This window comes from Miscanthus floridulus, chromosome 3 (genome assembly GCF_019320115.1).
Source record: "Miscanthus floridulus cultivar M001 chromosome 3, ASM1932011v1, whole genome shotgun sequence".
Classification (NCBI taxonomy): Eukaryota; Viridiplantae; Streptophyta; class Magnoliopsida; order Poales; family Poaceae; genus Miscanthus; species Miscanthus floridulus.
Genome location: NC_089582.1, coordinates 90,694,938 through 90,713,475, shown reverse-complemented (window position 1 = coordinate 90,713,475; position 18,538 = coordinate 90,694,938). Strand labels below are relative to the sequence as shown.

General features: G+C 44.6%; 1 protein-coding gene across 1 annotated transcript; it reads right to left on the bottom strand.

The window, feature by feature from the left end:
- Positions 1-7,727: 7,727 nt before the first annotated feature.
- Positions 7,728-14,335, bottom strand: LOC136546105 (L-ascorbate oxidase-like). Its single transcript, XM_066538079.1, has 2 exons — positions 13,440-14,335; positions 7,728-8,948 (listed from the first exon to the last, which is right to left on the bottom strand). The coding sequence occupies exons 1-2, from the start codon at positions 14,193-14,195 to the stop codon at positions 7,992-7,994; spliced, it is 1,713 nt and encodes a 570-aa protein (XP_066394176.1). The 5' UTR covers positions 14,196-14,335; the 3' UTR covers positions 7,728-7,991.
- Between the last annotated feature and the right edge of the window lie 4,203 nt (positions 14,336-18,538).

Here is an 18,538-nt window from a genome sequence, read left to right as displayed (position 1 = left end):
TCTGACAAAAATATAGAACTCTTTCCGGTGACACGCGTCGAGGTACAAGGTGTTTAGCTTGAACAATTGTGTACCCAGTTTATTGATGGTCTTAGGATTCCATAGACTCCTGCCATGCTCATATTTCTGCCATTCATCCGCTACCGGCGCACTTTCGAAGAGGAAATCGCCAAGGTCGATACCTCTCATAGCATAAAAGTTAGCAAGTTCTGTCATATCCACTTCTTTATCAGCAGGTATTTCCATCATATCCAGCATATCTATGTTTGAACCATATTCATTAGCAATAACTAGAGGAGGGACTGATTGCAATTCTTGTTCTCTGAGTTGTGCAACAGTTTTCCCTGCTTTAGCAGCTTTCTTGATTATCTTGCTAAGAGTGTGGTCAAAGTCTGATGGTGACGAGGGCTTACGAGCTTGCCGCCTCTTTTTCTGCTCAGCTTCCACCATCTGCCTTAGTTTAGCTGGAGGTAGGTGGAAGTGCTTCTGCTCCTGCTGCTTCCTCTTCCCTGTGCCTGAGAAGAATGCTTCGACAGTTTTTTTAACCTCATTATCTAACTCCTCTTTACTCATTTCACCAGGCAATTTCTATGGAATTGGCCTTGGTTTCATGGGGGCCTTCTTGGTCGTCTTCGCCGGTGGGGCAGATGGCTTATTTGTTTACAGCCGCCTTCCCTGGTTCATGGGAGGAGGTGGGGGAACAGGTGTTGGAGACCTTCGAGGCGGCGTTGGGGAACGCCTTGGAGGTGGGGGGAACAGGCGTTGGAGACCTTCGAGGCGGCATTGGGGAACGCCTTGGAGGTGGGAGAATAGGCGTTGGAGACCTTCGAGGCGGCATTGGGGAACGCCTTGGAGGTGGGGGAACAGGCATTGGAGACCTTCGAGGCAGCGTTGGGGAACGTTTCGGAGGCGGTGGCAGCGGCGGTGGAGACCGTCTTGGAGATGGTGGGGATGCAGCCATGTCTTCTACCCCATCGTAACCGTCGCCTGGAGCACTATGCTTGTCTGGTGATTGTACTGTTGGACTTAGGTTGGGGGAGGCCCTGCTGTGTGCGTATAGAAGACAATGAGTCAATTGTTATTTAAGAGGCAATATAAAATTAACAAAAAAAATTGTTTCGTTCACTTTCATCCATACCTATTGTGCAGCAACAGCTTCCCGAGAATATTGATGTAGCGCTTGCGCCATGCAATGAATGACTTCTCTACTTCTCCCACGGTCTTCTCCCCGTCACCTCCATGAATGTCAAGAGGCACATCGCTAAAACCTTCAATAGCTTTATCCACCGAGACGGTAGCATATCCAGCTAGTACTACTACCCCATGGATTCTTGGTGTCTTGGTACGGTCGATAGGGTTTACAACACCAATAGCCACCTTCACTGTGCCATTATCTTTTGGAATGTGCAGCTCACATGATGTAAAAGGTTCAGTGACGTCATCCACGGAGAAGCGTAGCTCTGCATCTTTTATGGCATCAGGTAGCTCTATAGAAGTACAACTGCTTCTCAACTGATCGGGGGAGCTAATGTTGATTCCCAGAGCTGTTGTAATCCCATGGGCACTCAATTGTATTTGCACTTGCCTTACGACTTCCTCTTGTATTTCTTTTTCTCACCTTTGTGATTCAAGCACCGCTTCCCGTGACTCAATAACATATTGCTGCAAGATGTGGATCCTCTCTGCCTCCTCATCCTTCCGTCTCTGGCGGCTTCTGTACGAATCGATCCATTTAGGGAAACCTTGCACCCACGGAATAACCCCTTTGCCTCTAGTTCATCCAGAATGCTCAGTGGTCCCGATGGAATATGTCAGTTCATCTTTCTCTCTGTTGGGCCAGAATAGTCCACTATCTCTAGCTTTTAGAATTTGAATCAACCTTTCTGTTGCTCTTTCGAGTTTTGTGCCATGGACGAGCTTCCCGGTGACTGGGTCCAATCCTCCCCCATGACCTAAAAACCAACGCTTTGTGCGTTTAGTCCATAGTGCTGATTCAGGTACGACCCCCTTGGCAATAAGGTCTGCTTCTATTTTTTGCCACTTGGGAATGGAAGTCGCGTAGCCACCTGATCTCATGTTATGGTGGTATTGCTTTTGTCTGGAATTCTCTTGGTTCCTTCTCGTCCATTCCGCACTCTCTTCTGATGTCTTGTACTGTACAAATTCCTCCCAGTAGGGCCTTGCCTTCACGATTGGGCCCTTATCGTTCCAATTTGGAGTCTTGTTCTTCTTGATGTATGATTTGTACAGTTGCTTCTTCCAAGATTGGAATTGGGTGGCCATCTTCTTCATTGTACAGTGCCTAACTCGCTCCGTCAACCTTTTGTGAGTGATGTCTTCATGATAATCATCTGTTTGGAGCATGAAATGTGCAAGAACATCTTGCCAAATCAGCTCCTTGTCCTTATTAGAGACATAACTAATATGAGGAGCATTGTTATTTTTTTCCATTCACGGGCATTGATCGAGAGCTTGTCCCTTATAAGGTACCCACAGTGGTACACGAATTTCTGTGCATATTGTCCTAGTGGTTCGCCTGTAGCCACATTGAATTCTGAGATGATGTAGCGGCCTTCCAATGGCTTTTTGGCCCCTCGAACATTCTTTGTGTTCCCCGTCGTCGTCGTCGATCCAGACGGCTATGTACGCATAGAAACACAAAAAGTATTATAAAACGAAGGTCGATCCAGTGGGCTACATGTATGCATAATAAATAAATGAGAGCTAGATATTGAGAAATATATACCTCGCCAGAATTATCTTCATGATCAAGATTCAAGTATTGACTCCCGTCGTCTTCCTGCTGGTCATTATCAACATTAGCACAATGTTCAGTGCCGATGTTGATAATATCCATTATTTCTGCCTCTAGGTCATCGTCTCTTAGGTCGGCCATAGAGAGCCTAAACAATTATAAAACAATAATTATGCAATTAGGGTTTCATAGATATTTCATACACATTTCGGGGCGGTGGTGCCTGCGTGGGGCGGTCGGCCAGCGTCGGTGGCTAGGGAGGGTTTAGGGTGGTTTAGGGTTTAGGGTTTAGGGTATAGGCCACATGGTATCAGAATATAACACAATTGATTTTATCTTCTTTCTTTCTTTGGCTAGTATGCCATCTTTGATTGTATTGAAACTTTTACTTTGAAAGCCTACCATAAAGCATACTTAGCAATTCTACGTCTTTGTAAATGAAATCATCTTCAAGGATGGTAAATAATTAACAAGGTAGGCAATACATCAAGTAGGTAACATTTGAATTAATCAACTTAATGCAATAGGTAACATAGGTGATAAACTTTTTAAAGTAAACAAGGTAATGGTTTAATGCATAAACCGGGGCTTGCCTTCGTTGATGATCTCGGGTTCCGGATCACTACCACAATTATCGAATCCCGAGACAACCGGGAATTCTTCCACAACTTGCTCAACTAGAATCGGTTCACTCTCGGATTCTACATGAAATAATAACATATGCTTCAACATGATGATAATGTAAACATGATGCTTTCATGGTGCATGAAATATGACCAAAACAAGATCAAACCCTAAACCTAACACTTAGGGTTTGCTTTTATCCATTTTTGAAATAATTTGGAAATAAGCTCAAAATGAACTTGTTCCAAATGACCTTAAAATTTTACGTAAGCTTCCTCATGACAAATTAGTGTACCAAAACAAATTTCATAATTTTTGGAGTTATACAGTGGCCTACAAAAATCATAGAAATTACATTTATCAATTAATTGACTGAATTTTTGAACATTAAAAATTTATTCAAATTTCAAGTTTCATATTTTTAAACCATAATAGAACATGTACAAAAGCTACATACAAATTTTCAGAATTTTTGGAGCTGTAATTATTTTCCTATGAATTTCCAAAGTTGCTGCACTATTCAAAATTCAGAAAATAAGAAATCTCCCTGTTCTCTCTCCCTCTCTCTCACTGATGACCCGGCCCCTCATGTCAGCGACCCAATCAGAGCGCACGGTGGTGCTGCCAACTCTGGCCGACCAAACTCGCCGGTGGTGAGGCTCCGACGAGGCGGACCGCACCAGCATGACCAACACCACCCCGCGAACTTACCTCGACACCTAGAATAGAAGCAGACGCACCGAAGGAAGCTCTACGTCAGCCATGGCGACCACGGCGGCGAGACACACTCTGACGTGACTGGGCTATGACTGGGGAAACAATCGAGCTTACGAGCAACAGGATGTCACGGGGAAGGCGCGGCGTCAGGGGCGTCGGGACGATGCCCTCCGGTGAGGAAGAAGGCGCGGCGTCGGGGGCGGCGTGGCGCGCGCGCATGGCGTTGGGGGCGGCCGGGGGCTCCTCGGTGATGGGCGCGGCATCGGGGCTACTCTAGCGAGGTGAGCGAGCCTCGGGGTGCCCTTCGGTGAGGAAGGCGGCGTCGGGGGTGGCCGGGGAGGCGAATCGACGGCGGCGGAGCTCTGGGGACGCGCTGAAGACGAAGACGATCGATGAGGAGGAAGAGAGAAGGGAGGCGGCGGTTTATACGAGAGGGACCTTTAGTCCCGGCCCCATCCATCGCCCGGGACTAAAGCACCTTTAGTTCCGGCTCCTGCCTCCAGCCGGGACTAAAGGGGGGACCTTTAGTCCCGGCTCCATCCACCGCCCAGGACTAAAGTACCTTTAGTCCCGGCTCCATCCACCGCCCAGGACTAAAGGGGGGACCTTTAGTCCCGGCTATTGAAAGGAGCCAGGACTAAAGGATTTTTTGGCAGACCGCCAAATGCAGCCCACCTTTAGTCCTAGCTGGTGGCAGGAGCGAGGACTAAAGGTGGGCTACATTTTTATTTCCCGCCAACTTTTAAGCAGATTAATTTATTTTATATATGTTTTGTATTTAAATGTTTAAGTCTTATTATTTGCACAGTAAATTCAATACTAGGCATAAATTTTTTTAGAAAAAATAATAAACTTTATTTTCATTTACTACACAAAAAAATATTTGACCTAAACTATTGTGTTTTTATTATAAATGTTGAACATAATGCAACTAATACTCATTATTTTCGTTAATGCAAAAATGTAGACTTTAATTGAAATTATTAAATTTATTGGTTTTCGACAGAAAATTGGTTTTCACGTAATTGTAACATAAATCTTTAGGTTCTTCATTAATCATTGTATAATTAATCGATGAGTTCGGGCGCAAATTCAATTAAAGTTAAAAAAGTACCAAACCACCTCAGAAATATCTCAAACTTGGTGGTGGCTACACACAGGGCATTTATAGTCTTGAGAAAAAGTTTGAGACCAATCCGGCACTAGAAAGCAAATGGACTTCAGAGTCCCAGAGAACCTAGATGTATAGATAGGGTTCGACGAAAGGTTCTATATATCTCTGTGAAGCACGTCGACTCCGCCTATGTCGAAATGGCTTGAAATTTTTTTGACAGTCATTTACACCCAAAATATGGCCTCACACAAGATCTTAGATTTTTCTGATAATTATTTTTATTATTACATTTTTCTTTGTGCCGCGTGAGATGAAATACGATGAATTACATATTGAAAACAATATAATTTTGCATCAACCTCCACAAATATTTGTCTCCTAGGGCACAATAGACCATTTGGCAAAGTTTGGCACCATTCCGGATCATTTAGGGGGTGGACCCAGTTCAACGTATAATTAATCGGTGAATTCGCGCAGAAATTCAATTAAAGTGCAAAAAGCACCAAACCAGCTCAGAAAAATCTCGAACTTGGTGGTGCTATACATAAGGCATTTGAAGTCTTGAGAAAAAGTTTCAGCCCAATCCGACACTAGAAAGCACATGGACCTCAGAATCCCAGAGAACCTAGGTGTATAGATAGGGTTCGACGAAAGGTTCTATATATCTCTGTGAAGCACGTCGACTCTGTCTATGTCGAAATGGCTTGAAATTTTTTTGACAATTATTTACACCCAAAATATGGCCCTACACAAGATCTTAGATTTTTTTGATAATTATTTTTATTATTACATTTTTCTTTGTGCCGCGTGAGACAAAATACGACGAATTACATATTCAAAACAATATAATTTTGCATCAATCTCCACAAATATTTGTCTCCTTGGGCACAAGAGACCATTTGGCAAAGTTTGGCACCATTCTGGATCATTTAGGGGGTGGACCCAGTTCAACGTATAATTAATCGGTGAATTCGCGCGGAAATTCAATTAAAGTGCAAAAAACACCAAACCAGCTCAGAAAAATCTCGAACTTTGTGGTGACTATACATAAGGCATTTGAAGTCTTGAGAAAAAGTTTTAGCCTAATTCGACACTAGAAAGCACATGGACCTCAGAATCCCAGAGAACCTAGGTGTATAGATAGGGTTCAACGAAAGGTTCTATATATCTCTGTGAAGCACGTCGACTCCGTCTATGTCGAAATGGCTTAAAAAAATTTTGGTAGTCATTTACACCCAAAATATGGCCCCACACAAGATCTTAGATTTTTCTGATAATTATTTTTATTATTACATTTTTCTTTGTGCCGCGTGAGACGAAATACGACGAATTACATATTCAAAACAATATAATTTTGCATCAACCTCCACAAATATTTGTCTCCTAGGGCACAAGAGACCATTTGGCAAAGTTTGGCATCATTCCGGATCTTTTCGGGGGTGGACTCAGTTCAACGTATAATTAATCGGTGAATTAGCGCGGAAATTCAATTAAAGTGCAAAAAGCACCAAACCAGCTCAGAAAAATCTCGAACTTGATGGTGGCTTCACACAGGGCATTTGCAGTCTTGAGAAAAAGTTTGAGACCAATCCGGCACTAGAAAGCACATGGACCTCAGAATCCCAGAGAACTTAGGTGTATAGATAGGGTTCGACAAAAGGTTCTGTATATCTCTGTGAAGCACGTCAACTCCGCCTATGTTGAAATGGCTTGAAATTTTTTTGGCAGTCATTTACCCCCAAAATATGGGCCCACACAAGACGTTAGGTTTTTCTGATAATTATTTTTATTATTACATTTTTCTTTGTGCTGCGTGAGACGAAATACGGTGAATTATAGATTGAAAACACTAGAATTTTGCGTCAAAATATGGTAAAATAAAACTTAAAAACTTATGTGTGAAAATTATATTTTTCCCCTAAAATCTAAAACTATTTTTTCAACAAAAGACTCTAAAAATCAAAGTATACTTAAGAAAAGAATATAAATGAAACTAATAAACTAAAACTATTTGTTTTTTTAATGACTACTGGCGGAAGCTTTATTCCCGGTTAGAGGTTATAACCAGGAACAAAGAGCAATATTTATTCCCGTCTAAAGCCTTCAGCCGGGACTAAACATTTAGTCCCGGTTAGTGGCTCTAGCCGGGACTAAATGTCGATCTTTAGTCCCGGTTATAGCCTCTAACCGGGACTAAAGGTTTACCTGCTGAGCCAGCAGCGTTGGGCAGCAATCTTTACTCCCGGCTCGAGGGTATAGCCGGGATTAAATCTCCTTCACTCCCGAGTTCAAAAAATGCCAGGAGTAACTCCGAAAATAGTGCCGAGACAAAAGGTCTGTTTTCTACTGCGTGGTATCCATGCATGTCCGCAGGTACTGCAAAATTTCCGGCAAATTGGTTGGTCAGAGCAAGATCACCCCGTATTTGTGCAGAATGGAATTGACTAGTAACATACATCGTGGGGGTTGACTTTGAATGTCAAGCAGGGCCGTCTCGCTAATTTTAAAAGCCACAGGACTGTATTATATAATGTAACATTATTACGAATCTAAATTCCCATACAAATCTCTTATCATCTGGATTTCATTTTAGAACATTGATGAAACAAAAATACATAGTGCAACAATTTGTCTTCCTCCAGAAATGTGCCCGCGACTGAAGGTCTTTCGTACCATTAGATGGATTGTAGTAGCAAGAAACAAAAGAATGAAATCGATCAACGATGCATATGCTGCTGCTGAACAACATCAGCCCTCTCCTGGTTGATCGATGATTGGTTGTTAGTGGCCGCCCTTGGTCTTCCCGCACCCCATGATCTGTTGCGGGAGCTGAGCGACGCGCTCGACGCCTTCCTCGAAGGCGATGCCCATTCCCATGAAGAAATGAGACTCGATGTGGCAATGGAACGCCCACACGCCGGGGTTGTCGGCCTTGAACCGCAGCGCCGTCCAGCCGTAGGGGTGCACGGCCACCGTGTTCTTCAGGATGGGGTCCTTGAGGTTGTAGGACGCCGGGTGCACCGCCGGGTCGAAGCGGCCGATGCCGTAGCCCAGCACCCAGAAGTCGTGGCCGTGCAGGTGCCACGGGTGCGTCTCGCTCTTGTTGGCCGCCAGCATGTTGGCGTTCTGCAGCACCACGTCGACGACGGAGCCGAACCGCAGTCGGTACAGCCCGTCGCTGACCGTCGCGTTCGGGTTCGGCGGCGGAGCGTATACATCGTACCCCTGGTGCGCGTACGTCTCCGGCGGCGGGCGCTGATCGAAGGCGCCGAGGAGGCCGCTCTTCATGGCCACCAGGTAGGGCGTGTGCGGCAGCGTGAAGGACACGTTGTTGAGCGCCCACTTGATGTGCCCGTCGATCTTGTTCTGCGTGTTGAGCAGGAGGATGACACGGTCGGCGCGCGGCGGCGGCGTCTGGACGTGCGCAGGGTGCGCCACCGTCGCCACGCTCTGCCGGAACCGGTACGTGGTGTCGTTCCAGGCCGGCCCCGTGGGAGGGGTGGTCGGCGGCGGCTTCCGCGGGCTGCTGCGGCCGCCGTAGTAGCTGAGGACGGCGGTGCCCGTGGGCGTGCCGGGCTCGCGGCTGACGACGTTGGAGGCGAGCCAGTAGTTGCGGTTGGGGTTCTGGTCGGCCTTGATGAGGACGGAGTAGGTCTCGCCGGAGTAGATGTTGAGGTTCTTCACCACGAACGGCTTCACGTAGTGGCCGTCGGCCTCCACCACCGTCATTTCGTGGCCCTGCAGAAAGCATGCATGCCGTGGATCATTATTCACATTCTAACTGTGGTAAACTCTTTTGGTAACTCTGGTATATAGGATTAAAAAATCTCGGTCGGCAGAGATGCATTCCATTGGTATCGCCTTGCAAAATGGCTCTACATGCGTCTGAAAGGTCGATGTTCAAACTTCAAAGCCTAGGGAAACTACCCGAAACATTGACAGAATAAACAAGAAATATTTTGTCGCGCAGCCCTAGCTCCATATTTCGTTACTGCCACTCGCAAGAGTTGTTGGACGCAGTGGTTGCACAATACGAAAGCAACGATGGACGTAGAAATTGTTGGATGATGCTGACTTGGTCGCGCGTTGCTTGCTAGGTCGTCATTGCGCACGTTTGTAGACCAACTATGGGCGTCCCCAACAGGATCACAAACAGTTTGAAAAGAGAAAATTAAAGTTGTATAGCGTAGTGCAACGGTGCTGCAAAGATGTTAGAGCCAAAGAAAATCTTGGGAGACATGCGAGCTAGGCGCTCGAGTCCACGGTAGCGTTGTAAGTTTCCTTTTTTTTATTTTTTATCTCTCCTCCTGATTTGGTATCTATTAATTGTTTGGAGCTAGCGGCTTCAGCACTGTTGGGAACGCCCTAACCGTGGTTAATATAACCAAGCAAATGCATGGGTATCATCAGAGAGTTCAGACAGATCCAAAACGACCAAAGGTAGTGTATGTGTTCATCATTAGCTTGCTTCGTCTGTCTTGCCTTGTCTCGTCGATAAGCAACGTGCTGTGTCGTCCGATCTGCCTCGGGCGCGTTGCAGCTTTCGTGGCGTTTATTAGAAGTAACACTACCGGAAACCGGCGATTTGCCGAGTGCCGAGGCTTTGCCGAGTGTATTTTATCGGGCACTCGGCAAATACCGTGTTTGCCGAGTGCCAAATAAAATACACTCGGCAAACAAAAACACACGGCAAAATACGTCTTTGCCGAGTGTTTTTTTCTGGCACTCGGCAAAGAAGCTTTTTGCCGTGTGCATTTTTTTTGCCCTCGGCAAATCATTTTTTCGAAGCAATTTTTGAGGCCCTAAATGAATTCAAATGAAAAACTTTTCAACTACAAAGTTGTATAACTTCTCAAGATCTACAAAGTTTATTTTGGTCATTTCTTCATTTGACAAAGCGACAATAACGTTGTTCATAAAATCTACATATCTCATATCTCTCATATTAATTTCATGAAAGTAGAAGATACATATATAAGATTTGTGAACAATGTTACTACCACTACGTCGGATGAACAAATGACCAAAATAAACTTTATAGATCTTGATAAGTTATGAAATTTTGTAGTTGGCAACATTTTGATTTGAAATCATCTGGTCATGCAAAAACGACGTTTGAATTTGAAAATTTTAAAATTTGAATTTTTCAAACGACCTCGGATGAAAAAACTTCCTAAATGAAAATTGTAGATCTCCAAAAGTTATGAAACTATGTAGTTGACAACTTTTTGATTTGAAATCATCTTATCATGCAAAACTATGTTTGAATCTCTCAAATTTAAAATTCAAATTTTTCAAACGACCTCGGATGGAAAAACTTACTAAATGAAAATTGTAGATCTCAAAAAGTTATGAAACTTTGTAGTTGACCACTTTTTGATTTGAATTCATTTAGGGCCTCAAACAAGCAATTTACTCTCAGTTTACCCGAGTGCCTTTTTTCTAGCACTCGGCAAAGCCATATTTTGCCGAGTGCCTATATTTTGGCACTCGGCAAAGAGGTATTTTGCCGTGTGCATTTTTTTGGCCCTCGGCAAATCAGTTTTTCGAATCAATTTTTGAGACCCTAAATGAATTCAAATGAAAAACTTTTCAACTACAAAGTTGTATAACTTCTCAAGATCTACAAAGTTTATTTTGGTCATTTCTTCATTTGACAAAGCGACAATAACGTTGTTCATAAAATATACATCTCTCATATTAATTTCATGAAAATAGAAGAGAGATATATATGATTTGTGAACAATGTTACTATCACTATGTCGGATGAACAAATGACCAAAATAAACTTTGTAGATCTTGAGAAGTTATGAAATTTTGTAGTTGGCAACATTTTGATTTGAAATCATCTGGTCATGCAAAAACGACGTTTGAATTTGAAAATTTTAAAATTTGAATTTTTCAAACGACCTCGGATGAAAAAACTTCCTAAATGAAAATTGTAGATCTCCAAAAGTTATGAAACTATGTAGTTGACAACTTTTTGATTTGAAATCATCTTATCATGCAAAACTACGTTTGAATCTCTCAAATTTAAAATTCAAATTTTTCAAACGACCTCGGATGGAAAAACTTACTAAATGAAAATTGTAGATCTCAAAAAGTTATGAAACTTTGTAGTTGACCACTTTTTGATTTGAATTCATTTAGGGTCTCAAATAAGCAATTTACACTCGGTTTAGTATAATATATTGGGAACTAAAACGGAATCTAGACACAAGTGATAGTGTGGTGTAGTGGTAGAGGAGGTTTGTGCGCAGCGGGAGGTCTTGGGTTCGAATCCCGTCGGCCGCGTAGCCGTGAAATTTACGCGAAAAAAGCCGGAGATGGATGGGCGCTGACCGGTGGGGGCCTCCACCAATTAAAAAAAATTTCATTTTTTTTGGGTAAAAATTCCCATTTTTTCGGCTTTTTTTTCGGTTCCAACTTTGCCGAGTGTCGGCACTCGGCAAAGGCTTTGCCGAGTGCCCGACAAAAGACACTCGGCAAAGACGTCTTTGCCGACTCTTTTTTGCCGAGTGCTCTTTGCCGAGTGCAGCACTCGGCAAAGCCTTTGCCGAGTGCAAATTGGGCTTTACCGAGTGCCCCTGGCACTCGGCAAATTCACTGAGTCCAGTAGTGTAAGAGGGTGTTTGGTGTTTTAGTCGCTTCTAAAATTTATGTCACATTAAATGTTTAGATACTAATAAGGAGTATTAAATATATATTAACTATAAAATCAATTATATAGATGGAGACTAATTTGCGAGATGATTTTTTAATCCTAATTAATCTATTATTAGCATATGTACTGTAGCACCATGTTGTCAAATCATGGCCTAATTAGGCTTAAAAGATTCGTCTCGTAAATTAGTCGCAGGTTGTACAATTAGTTTCGTAATTAGTCTATATTTAATACTCCATGTACGTGTCCAAACATTCGATATGACAGGAATTTTAGAAGACATGCAGGAACCAACACCTAAGTATACTAGTAGTACCAGTAGTATGAATAGTACATAGTGGAATAATTTCGTGGGATATATAGCACAGTGTCTTATACGAGTACGAGCCAAGAACGTACACGGAGGCATACAGCCTGTTCGCTTGCTCGTAAATGATCGTAAATTTCCAGTCGGGAATAGTATTTTTCTCTCACACCAAACCAGCCAGCAGTAAATAATCTACGTTAGGATACGGCGTTCCGAACATGCTGATATTCCCTGGTTGCCTCGGGTTTGGAGAAAAAAAATGGTTCATGCGTAGCCTGCATCGGACTTCCCCCCAAAACACGGCATTGCCCAAGATTTGTGGCGCGAGATTGCAGCAGACGATTCTTGCTGTCGCCACTGCCGGCCTTGGGAAATGCGCAGCACTCAATATAATGCAAGTACTAGTTCCAAATTTTTTTTCTAAAAAACGTTACAGTAGCCATCACATCGAATCTAATTATTCGTGCATGAAGCATTAAATATAACAAAAAAAACTAATTACACAGTTTGATTGGAAATCGCGAGACGAACGTTTTGAGTCTAATTAGACCATGATTGAATACTAATTGCGAAATAAAAACAAAAATACTACGGTAGCTAAATTCTCAAATTTTTCCCATGAGTTGACGCGCGCGGCCGCCGGCGGCATTAGCAAATAAAACCGCCCGCGTTGTATGCTCCCCCGTGCTTAATTTGGCGACAAGCTAGCTTAGCACATGGGGATGCATGGGCCGGTTCCGTCGCCGCGGTTTGCTTTTGACTGCAATACACTGTGTAATGGGCAACATGCAATGCTGTCGCACGCTACCGATATTTGTATGTATGGTATGGATGATATGATTCCTTATGCTGGCAATGCAAATGGGCTCACTCTTTTCACTACCTTTACCAAAGTGGTGCACGTCATCTAAGTTTTTATTTTATTTCATCCAAATGCTGGCTTGTATTCTTAGTTGTGACTATATGACGATTTTCACATTTAACCGTGTCGCTAATGTATAATTAAGCTGCGCGTTACTAGTATATGTATGCATTATATATAGATCTTTTACCAAACATGCATGGTTGCCATCATTTTCTTCTATTCAACTACATGGAGTTGTTTCAAATGCAATGTTTTAGATCTTGACACCTGCTTTTGTAACTATTAATTAACAAATTGAAATATATTATTAAAAAAAAGAACAGGATGCGGAGAAACAAATAAATAAAGCGAGCGATCGAGAAGGAGATCAAAATCAAAATTAAACGTGCTTACCTCGATCTCAAAGTTGAGCGCCGACAGCGACGTGACGCTGGCAATGCGGAACCTGTAGGTCTTGCCGGGCACGACGGCGAACACCGGCGCGGCGCACTCCGGGAGCGTGGCGTTGCAGGCCCCGGCCGCCATGGACGAGCAGTTGACGAACCTGCCGCGGCCGTTGATGAGCAGCGACTGCGGCTCCCCCACCCAGCCGAACGGCACGGACGCGAGCCCCGTGGCCTGCTCGTAGGTGCTCTTGTGCCACCAGTCGTTGAGCAGCACGTGGTGCTCGCCGTCGTACCTGAAGGGCTCGGCGTCGGGCCCGCCGCCGGGCGCCGCGGCCACGACGATGAGGCCGTTGAGCCCCGCCGAGCGCTGCATCCCGTAGTGCGCGTGGTACATGTAGGTGCCCGGGCGGTCGACGACGAAGGTGTAGGTGAAGGTGTCCCCGGGGAGGATGGGGCACTGCGTCACGCCCTCCGTGCCGTCCGCCCACGGCGTGCCGATCTGCCGGATGCCGTGCCAGTGGATGGCCACGTTCTCGGTGAGCAGGGAGTTCTTCACCCTCACCACCATGGTGTCGCCCTGCGTGGCGCGGATGGTCGGCCCCGGCGTCTGCCCGTTGATGGTCACCGCCAGCTTGCGCACGCAGTCGGGGCTCTTGAACTGGTAGCTGATCTCCCACTCCTGGTGGACCGTGGCGGCGCGCGCGAGCCCTGCCAGCGTCAGGGACAGGAAGAGGCAGCAGAGGAGCCGCGGTCGCCAGCCCATCGTGGCTGGATCGACTCACCAGAGCAGGGGCTCGATCGGCGTTGCTTTAGACAGCTACCCCTGTCACCGTCGGCAAGCCGCGTTGGTTGAAGCTGGGTTTGGAGCGATCCTTTAGCTGGCTACTCCTGGACGCAGCTGCAAAGTATTATAGCTGCTATGTGTCGAGGTGCTCTTGTGGTGCATTGGCATTGCATATATATACACGGAGTAGTAGCGACCTGAGATCCATGACACGAAGCAGATTTTATCGAGTCAAATATGTTAAATGATCTACGCGCTCCCACCAACCAAATGGCCTTGACTTTGTGGCTTGGTATACTGCAGGAACAACACATGCAAGTACCTGTTCGATTCTAGCGGAAAAAGGCAGCATGTGCTTATATTGAGACATTATTCAAGTTCAAACTGAGACCACCTCGAACGTGATCACACCCAGACCCAGGGACGACGCATCAACAGAGCTGGGAAGAGCTAGGTTCACATAGAATTCGTCACCGTACCTTTTAATCGAAAAAGGATTGAGCAGAGCATTGTCATTGTCTCCTCTCTTCTTCGAACAAAGCAACTTTGAAGTAGTCTCTGTTCGACAATTCGCACAAATATCAACAAGTACTATTCGGTTTCTTGCACGGACAGAGGAACGAAAACTTGGTTCTTGTCGATCAAAGACAACGCGTCGTTTTGGCTATACTCATTCATTCGTGAACGTTGGAGGCCAAAGTATTTGTATTTCTTAATTAAAAAAAGGTCAATCCCCGTTATACGTGCTACTAGTCAATTCCCTTCTGCACAAATACCGGGCCAGGGGTCACTCTGTCTCCAAATAAATTAATTCTCAGAATCCCTGCAAATCTTAAGTTTAACTAATTTTATAGAATCCGTGCAAGTCTTAAGTAACTAATTTTATAGAAAAAAAAACTAATATCCGATCTTGACCCGCGGGGTAGGGTGCCGGAAGGCGTGTGATCGCTCGCAACGGCACCGCGTGGCGATGGATGGTTCCGTCGCCCGTGTGCGCCCTGAGCAGTCACGTCTTGCCAATGGCGTGGACGCCGCTCGGGGCGGGGTTTTGTCATGGGGTCTAGGCTTACAAGGTGGAAGGCCTAGGCGGGGCAGAAGTTGGTGGCGGGCATGAGCCCGTTGATGTGGGCGAACTCATAGCTCCCTACCTGGAAGGAAGTGGCTGGTGGTGATAGGAATAGCACCGGTAAGGCATGGTAGCTGAGGCCTATCAGCAGTGAACTCCCATAGCCATGCCGTGAAAATAAAAACATAGAGGCCTGGTAAGGATTCGTTGGAACTTCGTGTCACTTACCTTTTACTCTAATTGAAGTAGTTTCTGAGCTATAAACTTGATACATTTAAACTTGCCAGGAGTGTAATGTAGGATTTTTAAAAAGAGCAAGTGTCTGATATTGAGGCATGGATCCATTCCCATAGGAGTTCCTTCTTCCCCAGCTCCTCCACCACCTCCAGCATGTACGTGGCTTCCCCAACTCCACAGTTCTGACTTTCTGTACTAAATGTCCTCTGGACAGCCTTTTATGAATATATGGGAGGTACAGTTATGATATAAGGCTCTATATATTCGTTCATAAAACAAGGCCATTGATAACTACACAGATCAAACATTACTATAGATTGGCTTATCACTATCGCCACTTTCACTGCCGTAGCAATAGAAGCGACTGCGTTTTACTTTCACTGCCGGTTGGACCCATAGCGAGGCCTCTTGCTGAAGGAAACCGGCAGTTGAGACTTCTACCACCGACGGATTAACAGTAGATGCGGCTATGATATTTTCTCCGTCGCGTGAAAAGCCGAGCTGACTGGATAGGCGTTCTGGCCGTTGGCCCTACACGACTGTTTGGTCTATAGGCGGTAGTAAATTCAGCGTGAGTTATTTCCCTATTTTCCAACTACCCACAACATAGTTGCATCACCATTCCACTTCTCCATCTTCAAGGTTAGTGCATTGTTCCTCTCTCCATTGCACGCCTCGCGCCGCGCCGCCGCCACCTCATGTACGGCCGGCACAATGTTCCTCTCATAATTTGTGTGAACCATTGCATGCCTCGCGCCACGTTGCCGCCAAATCCAAAGGCAAGGGTATGCTTTCGCACTTCACTGATGGATCTTTGTCGGATTATTTTCCTCTTTAGTGATCTCATTACCACTAGTAGAGAAATGACTTTTGATCCACTTCGAAATTTGACTTTAGTCCCGGTATTTTTCGCGCCCGAGACTAGAGAAACCTTTAGCCCCGGTTGGTAGCTCCAAGCTACCAACCGGGACTAAAGGTCCCTGCCCAACGGCTACTATGGCAGGCTTTTGCTGTAGGGGACCTTTAGTCCCAGTTGAAGCTACCAACCGGGACTAAAGGTTAACTTTTACTACCGGTTGGTCCCTACAACCGGGAGTAAAAGTCTACTCCCGGCTAGAGGCTCCGTCCGGGACTAGAAAGGGACCTTTAGTCCCGGTTTCTGTCTCCAACTGGGACTAAAGGTCCCCTCCTATATACCCCTTCTGCCTCCCTGAGCCCGAGCCACTTCGAGCTCAGTGTTCTTGCTTCATATCGTCGGCCTCTCTTCTTCCTCATCGCCGATAATCACAAGATTTCTTTGATTCCTCCATCGATTCTTTGGTTCTAAAGGTTATCAACTTTATACTCTCATGTTTCATCAGTAGCATATCTCATTTTGTGGACTAGATATATGTGATTTTTTATGGTGGATTTTTTTTATTTGTAAGCCATTTAAGCTCAAAATCACTTTAAAGTTTGCCTATTTGGATGAAGGAAGGTTAAAGTAGTTATTCAAAACTAGTATTCAGCTTTCATTTCTTGCATGCATAGTACACTTCATGGTTTAGAGATATAGAGAATTTTAGAGTTTTTTTTAATTTTATTTGTTTATAAAATGAGAAATTTATATTATATTAAAAATGAGTACAGAGAGTAGATGACAACTGCTTCAGGGTCCTTGGCCTCTCATCGGGTTCGAAAGCGACTGAGGCCGGACCTCCCTCTCATTGCATGCGGTAAGTATGAGGAGAAGATTGTGATGGAGTACCGGGTGAGGAAGGAGTGTCCCAACAAGGGCCGTATCTTCTACAAGTGTCTGGATCACAATGTGAGTTATTTTGTCGCATTTGATGATTATGGTTAATTTATACTTATTTTCATGATGATTGTGATTAAAGTTCTAATTTTTTGTTTTAATTTCAGTGGGATGGCACTGGATGTTCAGGCTGGTACTGGGAGGAAGAGTATGTTGAACACATGCAAAACTCTCTTGCACAGGCGGCTACGGTGGCTAAAGAGACAGTGATCCTACGGAAGAAGCCCATAGATGTTGAACAAACGCATGATCTTTCTGTTTTAGTTTGGATTGGTCGTGAAATCCTTATGCTGCTGAAGTGCATTTTAGCTTTAGTTTTTTTAGTGGTAGTTGGGATTGTCTACATTGTAGTGAGACTTTCATAAATTAATACCTTATGTGGTGGCATGCATGTCGTATAATTAACTAATTATGTTCTAGGTTTTAATATGGTATGTATGTCATGTAATGTAGATGAGTCAGCATTGGATGTACAATGCTTATCGCCGCTCCCAAGAGTTCATTAAGGGCGTGCATTCTTTCTTACGTGTGGCCGAGGCAAACAAACGCGATGGTTCATGTGTTGCCCATGTGCCATATGTAAGAATTTGAAGGAATATGCTAGCTCAAGGATTCTTCATTCACACTTGTTGAAGTCGGGTTTCATGCCAAACTATATTTGTTGGACGAAGCACAGAGAAACCGGAGTTGTAATGGAAGAAGGTGAAGAAGAACAATGGGACGATGATGAAATTATTGCTGAATATGGTGCCTTCAATGATACTGCAATGGGGGAAGCTGAAGAAGAGGTAGGGGCAGAAGATGAGCCCGCAGATGATCTTGGTCAGGCCATTCATGACGTACAAAGAGAATGCGAAAGTGAAAAGGAGAAGATCAAGTTTGAGCGCATGCTAGAGGATCACAAGAAATTACTATACCCAACTTGTGATGCGGGACAGAAAAAGTTGGGTACCACACTAGAATTGCTGCAATGGAAGGCAAACAATGGTGTATCTGACAAGGGATTTGGGGAGTTACTGAAAATCCAAAAGAAGATGCTTCCGAAGGATAACGAATTGCCCGCCACTACGTACGAAGCAAAACAGGTAGTCTGCCCTTTGGGATTAGAAATCCAGAAGATACATGCATGTCCTAATGACTGCATCCTCTACCGTGGCAAGGAGTACAAGAAGTTAGATGCATGCCCAGTATGTCATGCATCGCGGTATAAGATCAGGCAAGATG

Excerpts from the sequence above, each read along its gene's own strand:
- LOC136546105 (XM_066538079.1), bottom strand. The coding sequence starts at position 14,195 with ATGGGCTGGCGACCGCGGCTCCTCTGCTGCCTCTTCCTGTCCCTGACG. Across the intron at positions 8,949-13,439 it reads CGCTCAACTTTGAGATCGAG|GGCCACGAAATGACGGTGGT; the intron begins GTAAGCACGTTT and ends TGCTTTCTGCAG.